The following is a 19,231-nucleotide window of genomic DNA, read 5'->3' as shown; positions in this document are numbered from 1 at the left end:
CCTGAGCCACTTTCTAGCTTAGAAGCTGTTATTTTTAAGCCAATCCAGTGCAGTCTATGACGTGGAATGTGTTTTATGCTTGGGGGTGGAGGCTTTGTGTTCAGTGGTGCTGAGAGCTCCTCTTGGCTTCTAGGAACTTCCCGAAGGCCAGTGCCTTATGGGAACAGATTCTCCAGGACCACCCGACGGATATGTTGGCCCTAAAATTCTCCAATAGTGTCTATTTTCACTTGGGCTACCAAGATCAGATGCGAGATTCCGTTGCTCGAATTTACCCCTTCTGGTCACCAGATGTCCCCCTGAGCAGGTATGTGCGGTGGAAACCGCGTCATTGCCTTCCATTAATCCCTCCCTGTAACAATGGTAGCAGCTTGTCGGCCTTGCCGCGCCTTCGTGAGGCCACTGTTGCTCCTCTCCGCTGCTTTGCCGCTCAAGGCCTCACTGGATGTCCACCTGATCCTGAGAATGAACTCACACCTTCTGTATCAGGACGCACTGACGTACATCCCAGAATTCCTGCAGCATTCTCACCCATGCTGCACTTCCACCTTAGCAGGGCTGAGGGTCTGGGACCGCGTCCTTGTCACCCTCCTGGGTCCCAGCTGTGGAAGCCACTGCCCTCTGCACACCCCAGTCCCTAAGGGAAGAGAGCTCTCCAGGGGGTTCCCCATGGCAGTTAAGTACCCAGAACGAGAGAACCGATGGCTCTTGTCTTTGGCCACAACTGGTCACGGGACCAGGGCCTCCCACAGGAGACCAGGAAGCACAGTCCTGCTGATGCTTGGGGAATGGAGGAGGCTGGGTTGTCCCTGCACAACCAGCACACGCGAGCCACTCCCTCACATCTTGATCACAGGAAGGTTGTGAGCTCAAGCAGGTTAAAGAGTCTGTGTTGGGGCTCCCCCTAGAGGCTGGATCAGCTGGACATGGAGGAGAGGGGCTGAAAGATTGTTAGGACTTGAGAGGCAGAGACACAGGCCGAGATTTCCACTTGCCGGTTCACTCCCCAAATGCCCCAAAGGCCAGGGCTGGAACAGAGCTAAATCCAGCAGCTGTGGACTCCAGGTCTCCCGCCTGGGTGGAGGGGACCTCCCAACTTGAGCCATCACCTGGTGCCTCCCTGTGCACATATGCAGGAAGCTGGAGTCAGGAGTGGAGCTGGGACTCAAACCAGGCATGGTGGCGTGGACACGTGTGTCTTCCCTGTGGCTAACGCCAGCCCCTGAACGATTTATTGTACAGACTCATGTGATCTTGGGGCTGACACGTTAGCCCTCTGGAGTGCAGGCGGCGGGAGTGCATTTCCTACGGATGCTGGCAGGAGAGACTTTTCTGTTTTCTACGATTTATTTTGTTTTTTAAAGAGTTTTATTTATTTATTTAAGATTTATTTACAGAGAGAGGCAGAGCCAGAGAGAGAGAGAGAGAGAGAGGTCTTTCATCCACTGGTTCACTCTGAATGACCGCAATGGTCAGAGCTGAGCTGATTAGGAGCGAGGAGCTTCTTCCGGTCAGCAGCTTCTTCCCAGTCTCCCACGCAGGTGCAGTGGCCAAGGACTTGCTTTCCCAGGCTATAGCAGAGAGCTGGATTGGAAGCAGAACACCTGGGACTTGAACTGGCACTCAGAAGGTCTGCCAACACTGCAGGCCAGGGCTTTAACCAACAGCGCCACAGTGCCGGCCACCTCACAGGAGAGACTTGAATCTGGAGGCAGAATCCTGGTTTCCGGAGCCCTCAGTCTGTCTACAGATGGGGTGAGGACCACCCACACTGGAGAGAAGCCACTTTAACTCAAAGAACACTGATTTCTTTTTCTTTTTAAATTTATTTGACAGGTAGAGTTATAGACAGAGAGAGAGAGACAGAGAGAAAGGTCTTCCTTCCATTGGTTCACTCCCCAAATGGCCGCTACAGCCGGCATTATGCCGATCTGGACCCAGGAGGCAGGTGCTTCTTCCTGGTCTCCCATGCTGGTGCAGGGGCCCAAACACTTGGGCACTCCCCCATCTGGACCACAGCAGAGAGCTGGACTGGAAAAGGAGCAGCAGGGACTACAACCGGTGCCCATATGGGATGCCAGCACCTTAGTCAGAGGATTAACCAAGGCAATGGCACCAGAACACTGATTTCAATGTCAGCCCCTCGAACAACTTACTGCCTCAGCACACCTGACTGGTGTTTGGACAGAAATCTGAGTTCTGTGGTCCAGCCTAGTGGACATAGGAACTTGACCACCACAGGGGACTTTTGGGACCTGATACACAGTAAGCACTAAATAAATAACCCAGAAAGCGCCCAGTGAATGACCTCACAGAGCTTACATAGTTACCATGCAGTTAGCCGTCTGGAAGGGGCTGTTCTAGAATATGCTTCTGTGAACGGCGAGTCGGATCTGTATCTCACATGGGAGCAGAGATAACATCCAGCGTGCAGACGCCAGCGTCAGTCTTGTTTTCCCTTGGCCGGAAAGCCACGGGCGGGCAGGACGCCTCTATCCTGTGTGAGCACTGGGGGTCCCGGCTGTCAGTGTGACGGGTGAGATGGGGGTGTGCATTTCCTGAGCAAGGGAAGTCAGACCCATCCTGGCTGGGCCCGTGAGAGTGAAGTAGACAGGGTCCCGGCCCCAGGTCCCCTGGCCTGGGGAGGAGCCTGGCTGTGCAGTGGGCGTGTCCAGCTGGACAGAGGCTGGGAGCTGAGCTGCAGAAGCAAAGGAGGAGCCACAGACAGACCCCAGCCAGGAGAGCTTCCCAGGGAGCAGTCCTCGGCTGTTCCACCATGGGGGCTTCACCAGATGGGGCAGGGGTGGGGTGGAGGGAGACCCTGTGCTGTGACTAGGGGGTGGGAGGGCACTAATCCAGGCGGGCCCTGCTCTGTTATGGTTCTGATGATGAACCTCATTATCCCCTCAGCAGTGGGAGCCTGGAGAGCTGAGACGCAGCTGTGATGGCGTCCACAAGTGGGGCACTCGGAGCAGCTGGGGTGCACCTGCCTGTGTGCTGCAGGCCAACGCACTCCCCATGCTCATGGGGGCCTGACGTCCTCTAGCAGCTTCCGCTGTTGGCTGGGTCCCTGGAGTGCTCGGGCTTGTGGCTGTCCCAGCTGATTTTGCTTCCTCACCACCATCTTCCTTCTCTGTGTTCTCATGGCCTTTTTAGGACACAGTCACGGACTGGGGCCCACCCAGTCCAGTGTGCCCTCATCTTAACATGGCAGATTCTGCAAAGCCTGAGTCTAACAGGGTCCTGTCACGGTTCTCTGGTGTTGGGACATTGGCCTATGTACTGGAGGGCACAGAGCAGTGCTCCCCGCCTGTCCTATTGTATTTTGAGGTGACTTGTTTTCTCTGTCTTTAGCTATGTGAAAGGCATCTATTCTTTTGGACTGATGGAAACCAACTTCTATGATCGGGCGGAAAAGCTTGCCAAAGAGGTAAGTAGGCAACTGTTTCAAGAAAGCACTGGCCATGGCCGGCGCCGCGGCTCACTAGGCTAATCCTCCGCCTTGCGGCGCCGGCACACCGGGTTCTAGTCCCGGTCGGGGCACCGATCCTGTCCCGGTTGCCCCTCTTCCAGGCCAGCTCTCTGCTGTGGCCAGGGAGTGCAGTGGAGGATGGCCCAAGTCCTTGGGCCCTGCACCCCATGGGAAACCAGGAGAAGCACCTGGCTCCTGCCATCGGATCAGCGCGGTGCGCCGGCCGCAGCGCGCTACCGCAGCGGCCATTGGAGGGTGAACCAACGGCAAAAAGGAAGACCTTTCTCACTGTCTCTCTCTCACTGTCCACTCTGCCTGTCAAAAAAAAAAAAAAAAAAAGAAAGAAAGAAAAAAAAAAAGAAAGAAAGAAAGCACTGGCCTTGAGAGAGTGGCCAAATAGGGGGCCACCCGCTGGTTGACCCTGACCTGTCCCCTGAAGGTCCCCAAGCATAGAGCTCGCTGCAGTGCCAGTAGCTGCCCCAGGCAGAAAGCTGACCCCTGCCTCCCTGTGCCTCTGTGGCCTCAGAGCCACGCCCCTTGGCCAGCCACAGCCCAGGCCTACAGTAGAGGGGCTGAAGGTGGGAGGCTTTGCTCAGCCCCTGGCTCAGGGTTGCACTCGGGGCTTCTGTGCTCCCACCAGCTCTGTCGGCTTCCAGGGCCTACGCTCGGCACTGCTGGGACAGTGTGGGGAACGGATGTAAACCTTCCTCCTTGAGCTTCACGTTTCTCAGCATCACTGACTGCACACGAGGCTCAGAGGCTGCACAGAGGTCAGGGACGGAGGCTGATGCCCGCTGGGCCTGAACTGGGGGTCTTGTTGCTTCCTGCATGGTTTGGACCCTCCTCCACCACACACACCTTTTCCAAAGATTGATTTATTTGATAGGCAGAGCAACAGAGAAACAAAGACGGAGTTGGAGAGGGACAGGGACAGGGCCTGGGAGAGGGGAAAGAGATCTCCTCCATCTGCTGGCTCACTCCCCAAAGCCAGCAGCAGCTGGGGCTAGGCCAGGCCAAAGCCAGAAGCCAGGAACTCTATGCGGGTCTTCCAGGAGGGTGGCAGGGGTCAAGTACTTGTCCATCGTCTGTGACCTCCCAGGTGCATGTGGAAGGAGAGGAAGCAGAACAGCCAGGACAATGTGGGATGCTGGCGCTGTAGCCAGGGCTTCACTCACCTCTCCACAGAGCTGCCCCGAGCCCTGCCCTAGAGCATCCCCCAGGTCAGGGTGCTCACCTGTGGTCCAGCAGGCAGGACAATGTGGCATCCACTGGGCGTTTCCCAGCAGCCCTCGGTCTCGGACTGCGGCCCCCACCTGTGGCATGAGGGCTGGCACCACGTATGGTGGATGCTGCTCTGTGCATGGGCCCAGAACAAGTGACAGGCTGCAGCCTGCACCTCGTCCTCTCTGCCCTCCTCAGAGGAGTGGACACTGAGGCCCCGGGGGCAGCTGCTGCTCTTGGTTCAGGCTGGGGTCTCCAAATGCACCTGCTGTCACTCACACTCTGTCTATGTGATGCCTTTCTCCCATTGCTCAGAGAGGCCAAGGCCACAAGGTCAGAGGTGAGCCAGATTCTCTAAGGCCTCCTGACCAGACAGGGACCTTGAAGCTGCCAAGACCAGACCCAGCCTCCCTGTGACAAGGTCAGGACTCTTACCCTGTTGTCGCCCTGGTGTTCCTCAGCACCCCTAGTAGATAGCACCCCTGGAGGTCTTCGCATCACAGAATCAGAGCCCAGGCTGGAGATCAGGGCCACAGCTCCTTTGTCTGCAAGTCAAGTCAGAGGTCAAGGACTGGAGTGGCTTCCTGGTGATTTTACTTCCAAGACATGGGTGACCAGGCACTACCCTCCCAGAGTAGACCCAGGAAGGCCCCTCAGGGTCTCAGCAGCCAGTCCCTCCTGTTATGTGGTATCCGCCTGAGCACCTGGGGGCGGGCAGGATAGTCAGAGAGCGTGGACAAGGGTGGCCGTGGTACACCGGATGTGGCAGGTCCCTCCAGAGGGCAGCCACAAGGTAGACGGAGGCTACACAAGTGGCAGGGAGAGGCAGAACAGCCCCCTCGATGCTCCCTCACTGCCGCCCAACATGGCTCCCCCAGGTGATTTCCACGCAGGAAGGCGGACTTCCTGGACAGTGAGGAGCCATGTAGGACTGGAGCAGCCGCACGGGCAGCCATGGGGCTGTGTGTCTGCACACCCAGCGGGGCAGTCCCAGGCAGGCTGGCGTTGTGGGGCGGGGGGCGTAATGGGTACTGGCCGGGAAGCTGCAAGCCTGAGAGGCCAGAGCTGGGCAGCTGGGCTGGATCAGCACGTGCTGGGAGGGGGAGCCTAGGAGCCACTTGGGAGGACTCTAGGCAAGGGAGGGCACTGGTCAGTCCCTGCTCATGTCAGAGCAGGAGTGGGGCAAGCCAAAGGAAGCTGTGAAATGCAGCCTTTCTGGTCTGCCCTGTGTGAGAGTCGTGTGCCCAGCAGGGCCACACCCAGTCTACTCGGACTCAGCCCTCACCCTCTACAGTGTCCAGCACCCAGGGCTCCAGCGCAGGGGGTGCCCACGCTCCCCACAGACCCACCTGCTTCCTGTCTGTGTCCTGATGAGGAAGGACAGGACACATGGAGGCAGCAGTTGGCAGTACAGGGCAAGCTGCACACCACCTAGCTTGGGGAGACCGAGACAGCAGGCTGGGGGATGGAAGCCCAAGATTTGAGATGGGACCTGGCATGGGCCAGTCCATGGGACTTCAGTGAGTCTCCGTCTACTTCCCTGTGCTTGGCACCTAGTGGGTGCTTGGTAAACATGAGCTGACCCCGGGAGCAGAGGCGGCATGCTGCTGTGAGGCTAGGTTCACTCCCTGGTCCTGCCTGCCTCTCTGGGCATGTGAGCATTTGCTGACCTCAACAGCAGTGCTGTCAGCACCAGAAAGCCCCCGGTGGGTGCCCATCTGTTAGTGGAGAGGCCCCCAGTTGAGGGGCACTGGAAGGTCCCCACCAAGCTCTCCTGGACAGTGTCCACTTCTCCATGCAGCCCTGAGTGGAAGTCATCATCGGGCCCCTTCACTGGAGGGAAACTGAGGCCAGATGCAGGAGCCTCAGCTGTATACAGGAGGCTGTGGGTTCCCGGGATGAGCCCCGGCGTTGGAGACTCTGCTGCATCCCAGCTGTGTACCCTGGGCCAGTCACGCCTCTGCCTCGCGGTGTCCTGTGCTGGTGTGCCCTACGCATGCATACACGGGCTGTCCTGGGGTTGTGATGGTTCCAAGCTGGAGCCCAGGCCTGTGTGAGACGTGCTGCGTCCTGGCCAGGCAGCCTGACTGACCCACGCTGTCTCACCCGCTCACAGGCTCTGTCTATCACCCCGACGGATGCGTGGTCAGTGCACACCATGGCCCACATCCACGAGATGAGAGCAGAGGTGCAGCAGGGTCTGGAGTTCATGCAGCACTCAGAGGCGCACTGGAAGGTATGGTTCTCACCCCCCGGCCACCTGCACGGGGAACTCAGGCGGTGTCCTTGAGGCACAGGAGTTCACGCGTGTGCTTGGAAACATTTCTGTCATGCTTCCCATGGCTACGAAGCACCTCTGAACACCTGTTGGTGGAAGTTTCTAAAATTGGTCTTGGCTGTAAAAGGAATACATCATACAATTACCATGAAGACAAGAGCCCCACTGGGTGAGACCTATGAGGTCCCGAGCTGGCCCTCCTGCCAGCGTGGAGCCCAGAAATGGCCTCAGGGTGTCACAGTGTAGCTGAGGGTGTGGACAGTGGAGGTGATGGGGCATTGGCCATCTGCAGGGTGCGTTCAGGGTCAGGGCCTGCAGAGGACGGGTGTGGGCCCAGCCAGACCCCTGCCACCCTGCAGGCCCTTTCCCATGGCCTGAGCCTGCCGTGGCCTCACTGTTCCACTCCCTGTGCCCAACTCCTGGCCTCCTGGCTGGTAACTCACTGCCCTACTCAGTGCCGTCCTTTCTCCCTGTGTGCCTGTCGCCCCTGTGCTGGCCTCTGGCTCCCAGACTGGCCTGCTGTCCCCTGCACTGTGGCAGGCTCCCCAGGGCCCCACCGGCCAAGGTGGCCAGTCCCCTCCCAGTCCTGTCAGTAAGCCGCAGGTGCCCAGCCATGTGTGTGCGCCAATCCAGGAGGAGCCTTGTGGGCAGAGGAAGGGGCGTTCCCGCTGGGATGTGGTTTACAGGAAGGCAGGTTCCTGGCTTCTCCGGGAGAGGCCTTCGGCAAGGTGTTGGAGTGAGAGCCTGGGACCCTGACATCCACATGTACATCTTCCTAAGGACCCCAGATCTGTGGGCTCTGGAAGGCTCTGGGGGACCCAGGATGCACGGGGGTGAGGGGCACCCATGAGCACAGGTCTTGCTCAGGAGGAGCTGTGAGGGCAGGGAGGCCTAGCCAAGGCCTCACCCCCAATGCATTCATATGCCTCCACCAGAACTCTGATTCTGTAGAGGGATCCCTCTGAGTCTCAATTTCCCCGTCTATACTCTGTGAAGCCTTTGGTCCCAACACATAAATTAGGAGCCGCTAAGGCTGGGGTCTGGGTTCTCTGCTGTTTCATATTCTCCACTGTGGCCTCTTGCAGCCTGCAGCCTGGCTGGACAGCCCTGGGTGAGGACAGCGCAGCCCAGGGCCCCATCCCCTCCTCCTCCTGCACTTGCCACAGGCGTTCAGTCTGCCAAGACTCCAGCCCCTGCCTCAGGCCTGTGCCCTGCCCTGGCGCCCCATGAGGGTCCACGTGACACGTCTCTGTCCTGGCTGGGCCTTGTCAGTGGACTGAGCAGCCTCGTAGCAGCGCGTGGGCCTCCCTGAGACAGGCATCCCTCAGACTGTGGATACCCAGAAGAGATGTTGAACCCTTTGGGCTTGGGGTGAGGCAGTGGTCAGGGAAGGCACTCTGTAGGAGGCAACCTCTGCAGTCTGGAAGGACGAGCAGCTGTGTGGGTCGAGGTGGGGACTGTCCCAGGCCCTGCCCAGCTTAAGCAGAGCCAAGGCCTATGGTGGCCAGTGAGGGAGAGGTTGTCCTTGCATCCAGGTGCACGGCAAATGTGGGCCAACCAGGAGGCGTCATCAGCTCCTCTTAGCAGGTTAGGTGGGGTCGTGAACAGGAAGCAGCTTAGGGGAGGCCAGGCTGGTGTGGTGGGGATACTACGGGGTGGAGGCCCCAGGCCCTCGCTCTGTGTTTGCCCAGTACCAGCTGTGTATCCTGGGTCAGCAAGAATTGTGGCCTTGAGAGCTGGGGAACGCTGCACTCGGCCCCTGAGCAAGAGCCCTACACTCTGAGCCGTCCCGGGAAGGCCCGTGGGCCCCTCTGTGAAGGGGCAGCTGTCAGTGCTCTGCCCATCTCGCCCGCAAGGCTTGTCTCAGGTTCTAGGGTGCTGGATGTAACCGCCAGTCAGTGATCTCCCCAGCCTGGAACTCCCTCTCAGGGGCCACTTGACTACACTCGGGGCTCACCCAAAACCTGCGGCGTGCTGAGGGCCGTCCACACCCAAGCCAAGCACGACCACTCTTGCTCCTAGGCCTGCTGCCCAGGTGCTTGGCACCATCTGGGTGCCCAGTAGGCCTCATACTCTCACTCTGCGAAATGGGTTTGTCGATCTATACAGCATCATACGTGAGGAAGTGGGAGCGGGAGCCCCATAAGTAACTTCCTCTGTGCTGGCCCTGTTGCAGCCACGCCTTAGCTCTGACGCCAGCGCACATCCTCCTGGGTTGACCCAGGCGTCCTAGCTGCCCGCGCCCAGAGCTGGCCCTGCCTGTGGCAGCACGAGGCAGCATTGGTTCCTCTGCAACTCCTGGAGCTTCCCTAACTCTCTCGTTCTCTCCCAGGACTCGGACATGCTTGCCGGTCACAATTACTGGCACTGGGCTTTATTCCTGATTGAAAAGGTAGGTGACCCCCTGGGGGAGAGGAGCTGCTCTCCAGCCGACACTATCACACCCTGGGTGCCCTCACGGTAGCACAGGTTTCAGGGCCGTGGCACCCATGGCGCCCAGGTTTTTGGTGGGCTTCCAGGCCTGAGTTGCTATCGGCCTTTTCCTCATGTTGGGTCCTGGGAATCACGTCACATGTGTGGTTTGCGGGGGCCACCGAGACCTGCTACAGTGAACGGCCCAGCCCCCACCCCAGGGGTTGGCCCTGCAGGAACCAGGAGACCTCTCAGCAGGAGTGGGCAGGAGCTGCTCCCCCGGGCGCCTTATCCCAGTGATCCCCCGGAGAGTCCCGTTCATAAGGGTGCTTCCCACACTGCTGTTCATGTGAGAAAGCGGGACGCTCGCTAAATATCCACAGACAGAAATCAGTGCCCGGGAGGTGAGGACCTGGCATGACGTGGGACGCGCAGTGTGGGAAACGCGGGCAGGAGACTGGAAGGGGAGGCGAGAGCGAGCTCTGCTCAGCCACCTTGGCTGCTCTATCCCAACTGCCTGCGACCTGGGCGTTTGATTCCAGATGACTGAGGATTCTGGGGTATCCGCACATAGGAGGGCATCCTGGTACGTCTTGGGATGGGACTGAGCGCAGCTCCCTGCACAGCTGACACAGGTAGCCTGCGGGGCGTCTTCCCCCTGGTCTGCCCTCTGACTGGGACCTGTCCGCTGAAGTCAGGTGTGGAAGTTTCCACTTGTGGTGTCACATCAGCACTGAACAGGATTGGATTCTGGAGGTCTTGGAGCTGAGAGTTTCGGGTGGGGGTGCCTGACCTGTGTTGACTTTGCCCAGCAAAGACAAGGCCTTCCCAGAGGGGTCCCCTCGCAGCAGCCTGGCCTCCTCTGCCCTCGCCTTCTCTGCACCCCTCAGCAGCGCGTGGCAGCCACGGGCAGAGGTTTTGTTCATTTCTCAGGGCTGCGCTTTGCCTCGTTCATCATGGGAGCTTTGTTTTTAGGGCGACTACGAGGCGGCACTGACGATCTACGACACCCACGTAAGTGCCCCTGGGCCGCACCGGGCTCCCCGCCCACTCTGCCCGTCAGGCTCTCGCAGACCTGAGCCGGTCTCTGCCGGCGCAGCCAACACACGGCTGGAGCAGAGCCCCGCATTCTGTGAGGCCTCACGGGCTTGACTGGCCCAGAGCGGTCTCGTGCCTCATCGTCCTCGGTGCCCCCACAGGCCTTAAAAATAAAGCCTGGGGTCTCAGCACCAGAGAAAATCAGTGACGTTCTGGAAGCAGTCCTTGGGGGTTGTTGGGACTTTGTAGGAAGAAATGAAGGCGATGGGGACCTTTGCGGTGAGATGTGGATCTTGGCACCCCCGAGCAAAGCTGAGTCTGGAAGTGTGGCCTGGAGCGGGGTCTCCTACCAGTCTGGTCTGAGGCTTGGTGAGGGGTGATGGGCCAGGGCCCAGCACATGCTCCTGGGCACACAGTGGGGGCAGCTTCTCCAGGTCACTTGGTGCCCTCTGTTGCGCCTGGTGCAGTCTGAGCTCTTGGTCAGAGTCAGGGTGACAGTCCTGATGGCGGAGGTGGTGGGGACCGGAGTGTGGTGCACTTTTGCTGAGGGTTTGCTCTAGGCAGATCCCATACATAACCCAGACATGCTCCTGGCTGGCCCTGGGTCCCCAATCAGTCCACCTGCAGAGTATGGCTAGGGTCATGCCTGTCTTCCAGATCCTGCCCCGACTGCAGGCCAGTGGCACAATGCTGGACGTGGTGGACACCTGCTCCATGCTCTACCGCCTTCAGATGGAAGGTAGCACACCTCTGCCCTTCAGCCTCACTCACCTCCCCTCTATACAGCGAGTGCATGGCGCTGCTGCTCGCCTGCCCTGGCTCCGTAGATGCCCTGAGACCAGCAGGTCTGGCTGCTACGTCTGTTTCTTCCAGTTCCCACTACTCAGTGAGGGAGGGGGCCTCAGGCTCCACTCAGGGAGGCCTGGCCACTCCCATGGCTGCCCACCAGTCCTTGGGGCACAGAGGGCATCTGGCCACCTGTCCTCACAGCCTCCTTTCCCAGAACATGGGGGTGAGTGTCTCAACTCCCTGGGATGGCAGAGTTCTCTGTCACCCCAGCCTGGACGGAGTTGGCCACAGTCCTGGGGGCTGTAGGACGCTTCTGGGCAACCCCCAGCATGCAGGCTGGTACTCTCCCGGCCAGGCTCAGCAGAGTCAATGCTGTACCTGTGCAGGCCTGGGCGAGGCCCTGGGGCAGCAGGACAGTGTGAGGATGAGGGCCTAGGTAGGTTGCATCTGGAAGGTTCCACGCAGGCTTTGTGGTGGAGATGAAATGTGAGCTCTGAAGGCTGTGTAGGGTGACCAGGCAGGGTGGAGCAGCCTGTCCAAAGCCATGGCCTGTTAGGAACAGTGCAGTCTGGCTGGGTGGGGAGGCTGAGAGCTGGCAGGAGCCGTGGGCAGGGCAGGTGACGAGCGGGCTTGCAGCCAGGGTGGGGGTGGGGTCCGCTCATGGCTGCTCTGCACAGACTGGAGCAGCCTTTGAGAGGCAGAGGCTCCTTGGGATGTGGAGAGGCTGAGCCCAGGCAGGTGGCGGGGTGGGGTGTGGGCGGGAATGCCAAGGAGGCCCCTGACAGGAGGCCTGGGGCTCATATCCTGCCCGGGCCCCTCCAGAACGGGGCGGCATGGGCTGTCCTGGGATAGAGTTTGAGTTGCATTAACTCTGAGATCCTGCCACCCCTAACCTCCTGCATGGCTGAAACTATCCACAGGCTTAGCCAATCGTGCCCCTCCAACAGAACCCATCATAGGGCCTCCTAGGGACGTGACTGGAAGAGGACCTAGGCGTAGGACACGCTCTAGAAACTCACACTGGGCCCTGGGCATCCTCCATGTTTCCCCAGGAGTGTCCGTGGGCCGGCGCTGGCAGGATGTCCTGCCTGTGACCAAGAAGCACACGAGTGATCACGTCCTGCTGTTCAAAGACGTGCACTGCCTCATGGCCTCGCTGGGTGCACGGGATGCCAAGACCACGCAGGAGATGCTGACCACCCTGCAGGAGGCCAGCAAGTATGTGGGCCCCTAACCCCACTGCCCACATACCAGGGTGCTGGGTCCTGCTGAAGCTTGCCCCCACCCGCCAAGGAGGTTCGGGGTGAGGGCTCCGCCATGAGCCCAGCTTTGAGGATGGAGAACATGTGCCGGGGTATGATCCCCAAGGTCAATGGTGCCCCCAGGACAGAATAGCCTCTCCCCTACCCCACGGGACAGCGTCAGTGTCATTGGGCAGTCTCCCTTGTGGGTCACTGGGGCTTACAGACTCTGCCAGGCACTTCTCTGCTGTGAACCTACGTCCTCATCTATAACGCGGGGACAGTGCCTCCTGTGGGAGGCTGACAGCTGGGAACCCTGGGCTGCCGGCCATTCCCTTCCCGGGACAGAATGGCCCCAGTCTGTGTGCTAGGCTTTTGCCTGTGCTGTCTGCAATCCTGGTGGCTCTGTGAGATCAGAGCTCCCAGGTCCACTTTCCATATGAGTACTCTGAGGCCAGAGGTTGGGGAACCCATGTGGGGCTAGGTGGCTGGTGACAGCGGAGTGTGAGGTCAGAGCCATGGTCTGTCCCCTCACTGGGCTACTTCTCTGACACCACACCCCACCGAAGCACCTGCTGTGTGCCCTGTGCCGGGCACTTGACAGAAACACCTGCCGAGGGAGGAGTGGGCCCTCCCATGGCTGTGCCAGCTGCTGAGAGCACGTTTTGGCTGGTAGGTCCCCAGGGGAGAACTATCAGAATCTCCTGGCCCGAGACGTGGGGCTGCCCCTGTGCCAGGCCATGGTGGAGGCGGAGGCCGGGAATCCCGACCGTGCTCTCGAACTGCTTCTGCCCATCCGCTACCGGATCGTCCAGATCGGAGGCAGCAATGCCCAGGTGGGTTTGCCGCCTCCAGCCAGGCTCACCGGGAGCCTCCTCTGTCCCATGGCACCTCTGCAGGCAGCCTGTCATCCTGGGGTGCAGGCCACTGTCTTGCCCCATACGGGGTGACAGCTCCATGCCTCCACCTGGCAGGGTCTGACTTGCCCTTGACATTCCAGAGAGATGTCTTCAACCAGATAATGATTCACGCGGCCCTGAACTGCACTTCCAGCAAGCACAAGAACGTGGCCCGGTGAGCCCCGCACCCCTTCCTGTACATGTGCCTGTCAGGTGGGGTCTCTGGCCAGCGTGGCTCCTGCTTCCACGACTCTGCAGGTGTGAGGCTGTGGCAGGGGAGTTGTTTCCCAACGCAGGTCAAACCTCCTGCCCTCCCCAGCCCCCTCTCCACTGTCGCCACGCTGAGCTACAAGGGCCCCAGGCACGTCCCGTGCTGTGCCCGGGGACACCCTGACCCCTTTCCTGCCTGGCCGCCTCCTACTGCTCCTTTGAGCCTGGACTCCCTTCTGCCTTCCTGTGCTGGCTGTGGGAGGCAGCGGGGAGCAGACAGACCCAGGGCCTGGCTGCATGGAGCGCCCTGTCCTGATGTCCCCTCCTTGTAAAATGGTAGAGAATTGCCCTGGCTCTTGTTAGCAGGGGGAGGGAGCTCAGGAGGGCACCCCATGGAAGTGACAGTTGAGAGCTGACAGCAAAGTAGGTTGAACCAGGCCAGGGGTGAGTCTGGTTAAAGGGAGGCTTAGTCGGAGGGCTGGGGAGTTGGGTACACCCAAAGAAGGGAGCTGTGTGGAGCCCCAGCCATTGCAGACCCCGGGGGGCAAAGGGGTGCTGTGGGAGGGTGGCCTCCGGGGCTGCAGGGTCCCTTTGCTGTGGGACGCCAGCGGTCCAGGCAGGTACACAGAGGCAGTGGGCCAGGCCCTGAGCAGTGCAGGTGAGTGTACGCTGTGGAATGGGTCTGGGGGGAGGCACAAGGCCGTGGTAGCACACCCTCCGGCCCTCCACCCCCAGTGCGCCAACTCGGGGCCATGATTATCCTGCTCCCTTCCTGCTGAGGCAGTGCCTTCTAGAAGAGTCCACCCCCGAACCTGGATGTGTTTCCACAGGAGCCTTCTGATGGAGCGGGACGCCCTGAAGCCCAACTCGCCCCTGACCGAGCGGCTCATCCGCAAGGCCACCGCCGCGCACCTCATGCAGTGAGCGCGCCCGGCCACCTCGGCCTGCAGGACCTCCGCAGGGGGCTGGCCAGCCTCAGCCCAGCTGCCCTCTGGGCTGAGCTTAGGAAACACCTGCTGTAAGCCCGCAGTTCTACAGGAGGACACAGATCTCAAATGCGATTCAGAATCTTAGGGCCAGCATGCATTGTTAAGCAGTCAGAACCAATGGGTGCTGCTGTGTTCTACTTGCCTGCAACTAGGTTTTCTTAGGGCTTGCTTTTGCTCCTGCTTCAGGGTTGCTCCAGCTTGGGAGGAAGGGCAGAGGTAGGGTGGGCTCTGCGGGGGAGCAGTCTCCCAAACACAGGTCCTGTCCACGGCCTCCTCCTGCTCCCCCCACCACCTCTCCCTGAGAACTCCTTGGGTTCCATCTTCCTGGTGCTCTGGACAGACTCTGTTGTCACAGCCGCAGAGGCCTGCCTGTCCTGGCTGCCTCCCTGCCTTTGGCCTCAGGCCCTGCTGGCTGCACCCACTGCCTCCTGCCCAGCTCTGCAGGGACGACCTGGAGGCCCCAGGGTGGATTCGGCGGTGCTGACTGGAGCTCATTCCTCTATTTCAACTGTCATCGGACACGGCTTCCCCGTCCTCTCGGAGTCCAATGCTGTGAGGGCACAAGATGCAATTCAGGGCAGCTCTGCTGTGGCACAAACCAAAGCCCGACACGAGGCTGTGACAAGGCCTGAGCTGTCGCCTGAATGCCAGCTCTGCTCTGCTTGCTGTCCTCACCCTGGCTGATGTCCCCACGCGTGTGCTGAGCAGCTGTGCTGCTCTCGGCCTCCTGGAATGGGGCTCTGAGTGCCACGGTGGCACTCAGTTCCCACTGAAGTTAGGGGGCACGTGCTGGGCAGGCAGAGGAAGCCTCCGAACCTAGTCGGCCCTCACGCTTTGCTCAAGCTCATGCAAATTTTAAGAATTAAAATAATGTGGTTCCTCTACCTTTTTTTTTTTTAATATTCATTTAAAGGCAGAGTGCCAGAGAGACCTTCCATCTCTGGTTCCCTCTCCAGATAGCCACAAGAGTTGGGTCTGGGTCTCCCACATGGGTGGCGGCGCCCAAAGCACTTGGGCTGTTTTTTTTTGCGGCCTTCTCAGATGCAGTCCAAGAGCTGATCAGAACACAGGCGCCAGGCCTCCAACACCAAGTCCAACATGCGATGCTGGCCTCACGAGTGGCTCCTCCTCCTATGTCTGATGAGAACCTGTACGCAGTTCCCAGGCGCCAGGCCTGGGGCAGGGTCCTGGGCAGACGCTGTTCTAGAAGCTGGGGTGTGCGGGGCAATGATGGAGGCAACAGGGATTCACAATAGGACTTTGCTGTCTCCACCAGGAGGCAGGACCATCCCGAGGGGGACCTTCCTTCTTCCCCTTGGGGTTTCCGAGCAACACATGACTTAGCCAAGGAGGTGGGAGCCATGGTCGCCCTCCAGCAAGCCTTCCGCCCTCCAGCCCTACTGGGAACGATGAGGGTGTGCAGCCCCCGGCCCCCGGCCCCTGCCCTCGCTATCTTACATTTGTCCTCTGCTGTGAACTCCTGCAGTTATGACAGCACCGTGCCCCCGGTATCACGCAGCATGGCCCACACTGTCATTTCATGTCCATTTGCGCTAGCGGGCTCATGGCAACCCCGACGCAGGGTCACAGTGAAGGACACACACAGCCACTGTTGGACCTCTCAGTTGCAGAGATGCCCTCTTGCTCGGGAGGACACCCAAAGATCCAGACTCCAGACCAGTTGATGCAAAAAGCACGAGGTTTTTATTGAACGTTTGCGCAAACAGGCCCCCACCTCAGGCCGTGAGGAGCCCTGAGTGGCAGTTTCACACAGGTTATATAGGCAACGAATTAGCATATTCCTAATGCGCATGCGTAAAATTCGGGCAGAGAATGCAGAGGTGTTACAGGATTGGTCAGTTCAGAAGGCCCATTAGCATATGGGAGAATGCTGGGGAAGAATGCTGGTGGAGAGTGCTGGTGGAGACTGCAGAGGTGTTACAGGATTGGTTGGTTCGGAGGGACAATTAGCATACCGGAGAATGCTGACCGAGAGTGCTGACGGAGAGTGCTGAGGTGTTACAGGATTGGCCGGTCGCAGTGACATCATAAGTGTGTGCCTAGAGACTCTCTGAAGGGGAGGGGCAGCTCTGCTCTGGGCGCGCCCAGAGGTTTCCCGGAGGTGAGGGGCAGTTCTGCTCTGGGCGTGCCTAGAGATTCTCTGAAGGGGATTGACTTTTCCTTCCCAGAGAACGTCCTGCCCGCTAGACTCTGGGGAACATCTAACCTCTTAAGAAGCCCCTGATATCTGCCCAGGCCTAGTTTTTTGTCCCTCCCCCCTTAAGGGTCCTTCATTCCCCCCTTTTCTTTTTGCACAGATTTTAATCCTAAAATCTATTGGACCTCGGAGGTCTTTGAAGCTTGACACTGGTACTGTTGGGTCAGCACCAGGGTTTGGACAAGGGAAAGCCTCTCGCGGATAGACTGGAGCAACCTGTTAAGAATACATGGGCCAAAAGTTAAAAGAAGGAATAGGATGAGTAGGGGGCCCATTATGGTCGATACTAGGGTAGTTAACCATGGGGATTTAGTAAACCATCCTTTATACCAGCTGTAATGGGCCTCTCTATCCCTTTGTCTCTTGTCAAGCCTCTCCCTGAGCTTTGACATAGAGTCCCTGATTACCCCAGATTGGTTTACATAGAAGCAGCATTCCTCTCCCAGGGCAGCACACAACCCACCCTCCTTAAGAAAAAGTAGATCTAAACCTCATCGGTTTTGTAGTGTGATTTCAGCAAGGGAATCTAGGGATTGCTCTCACCTTGTAATGGATTGCTGGAGTGCTCTTATATCCTCATCTACCGCAGCCCGGAGCTCAGAATAAAGTTGGGAGCCCCGTGCTAAAGCTGTCGCACCAGTGCCTACCCCAGCCGCTACCCCCAATCCCAGTAGGACAGCCAGGGTTATCGAGGTGGGCTCTCGCTGGAAGCCAGTGGGCCGTCCATCATACCAATCAATCAGAGTGTCAGCTGGATGGTGATACACTCTGGGCATTACTCTTACCAAAATGCAGAAGTCGTTGGTATTTTTAGGACTTCTGCAGACACTCAGGAGGTGAGGCCTTTATTGCACGCCCACCAAGTGCCTGCCTCCGGAACCAGGTACGGGCCATCTCGTATAGTAACATTGTGGGTGACACTGCACAAGTGTCGGTGGGACAAAGGAGGATTTCCTACACAAGTACCTTGTCCCGACACCTCTGTAAGAGTGAGACGCGGCTGAAGGGGCAAGAGGCAATTATTTGCCTCTGTAGTGCCATTCCAGGTCCTGGGGACCGTGAGGCCCTCGTAATAAGGTGAACCTGGGGCTAGGCATAGCCAGCAGGACTCGGTCAGCTCTGGATTGGTCTGGTTGAGGGCCAGAAAGGCCCCTGTCAAAAGGTTAAACAGCTGCTGTCCGGTTGTACGGGGGCTCGAAGCGTTTGGAGTTAAACTTGCCAAGCTGGGCGAAAGGGTGGCTGGCAGGAGGGGTGGCCTGGGGAGAGCCTGCCTCACTGGAGGGAGGGAACTCTGTTCTTGCTGGACCGGGTTGGGTCCCACTGACTGGGGACCGGGAGCCTGAACCTTTAACCTTACGGTGAACCAAAACCCAAAATCATACCCTGCAACACAGTATCTTAATCCCCATGTTCTTCCTTTTATCCAGCTGGAGAGTGTAGAAACATCAGAAATATCCCTCCCTCTTGTAGTGAAGGAAATATTCAGCAGGATGCAGTAATGGGTTTCATCACAGGGCCCCAGGGCGTAGCGGCAGTGTTTCCCTTCGGGGATAAAGTTTCAGAGTACTGTAACCCAATCCTGACTAGAGGATGGCTTCCACCAGGCGGATCCGGTGGTCTCACACCCCCAGGCTTTACAATATAGGGACTCGGGTCCACCACACTGCCACTTTTGTTGGTTGTTCCTGTCATCCTTGGGGCACACATAAAACTCCGTCTGACAGAGGAAACATCTTACGGCATCTGACATTGAAATGGGAGCCATACACGCCCCAATAGTTAAGACTGTTTCCAGGGATTTTTGTCAAATTATCCTGGTCAGGTACATCCCAGGTATCTAACCCAGTAACCAGTTGACATACGTCCGAGTATAAGGTGGGCCACCACGCCCCAGGGGTATGTAACCCACTAACAGACCAGGCCACCCGTCCTGTGGAGGAAATTACTTCCCACATTAACAATTGTGGAGCATGGGGATTGGAAAAACAATGGGGAAAGGCCAGGAACATCACAAATATTAAACAGTTTTTTAAAGTCTTAGCTTGAGTGGGTTCTGAGTGCGCTGGAGCTTCCATTTGGCTGGTCTATCCGGATCCTCGGGGCCCTGGGGGGGTGGTGCTCGCTTTACGTGTGAGGCGTGGACCCAGGCAGCGATTCCGTCGACCTTGAGAGCGGTGGGAGTTGTCAACAGCACAGTGAAGGGGCCTTTCCACCGGGGCTCTAGAGTCTTAGATTGGTGCCTTCGGACATACACAGCATCTCCGATTTGGAAAGGATGTGGGATGGCTATCGTCTCGGGTTGGTAGGCTGCTGCAAGAGGTTTCCAGACCTGGTTCTGGATGATCTGGAGCGCTCTCAACCGGGCCTGTAATTTAGGGGCATCGGCAATGGAGTCACTGGCAAGGTCAAGCAAGCCTGCTACTGGTGGGGGCCCTCCATAAAGGATTTTGTATGGCGTCAGCCC

At 58.6% G+C, this 19,231-nt stretch overlaps 1 protein-coding gene across 11 annotated transcripts in view; it reads left to right on the top strand.

Moving 5' to 3' along the window:
• LOC133768260 (tetratricopeptide repeat protein 38-like) overlaps nucleotides 1–15,425 on the top strand; it is a 44,752-nt gene extending 29,327 nt beyond the window's left edge. For all 11 annotated transcript variants that reach the window (XM_062202680.1, XM_062202679.1, XM_062202678.1 and 8 more), the window contains 10 exons: nucleotides 134–307; nucleotides 3,355–3,430; nucleotides 6,810–6,929; nucleotides 9,304–9,363; nucleotides 10,359–10,397; nucleotides 11,079–11,160; nucleotides 12,263–12,428; nucleotides 13,128–13,287; nucleotides 13,452–13,525; nucleotides 14,391–15,425. In XM_062202680.1, coding sequence (XP_062058664.1) covers nucleotides 134–307; nucleotides 3,355–3,430; nucleotides 6,810–6,929; nucleotides 9,304–9,363; nucleotides 10,359–10,397; nucleotides 11,079–11,160; nucleotides 12,263–12,428; nucleotides 13,128–13,287; nucleotides 13,452–13,525; nucleotides 14,391–14,484 — 1,045 coding nt within the window. In that variant the 3' untranslated portion in view covers nucleotides 14,485–15,425. The remainder of the gene's footprint in view (nucleotides 1–133; nucleotides 308–3,354; nucleotides 3,431–6,809; nucleotides 6,930–9,303; nucleotides 9,364–10,358; nucleotides 10,398–11,078; nucleotides 11,161–12,262; nucleotides 12,429–13,127; nucleotides 13,288–13,451; nucleotides 13,526–14,390) is intronic.
• The last annotated feature ends 3,806 nt before the right edge of the window (nucleotides 15,426–19,231 follow it).

This window comes from Lepus europaeus, chromosome 10, assembly GCF_033115175.1.
Source record: "Lepus europaeus isolate LE1 chromosome 10, mLepTim1.pri, whole genome shotgun sequence".
NCBI lineage: Eukaryota > Metazoa > Chordata > Mammalia > Lagomorpha > Leporidae > Lepus > Lepus europaeus.
This window is presented reverse-complemented; position numbering and strand designations above follow the sequence as displayed.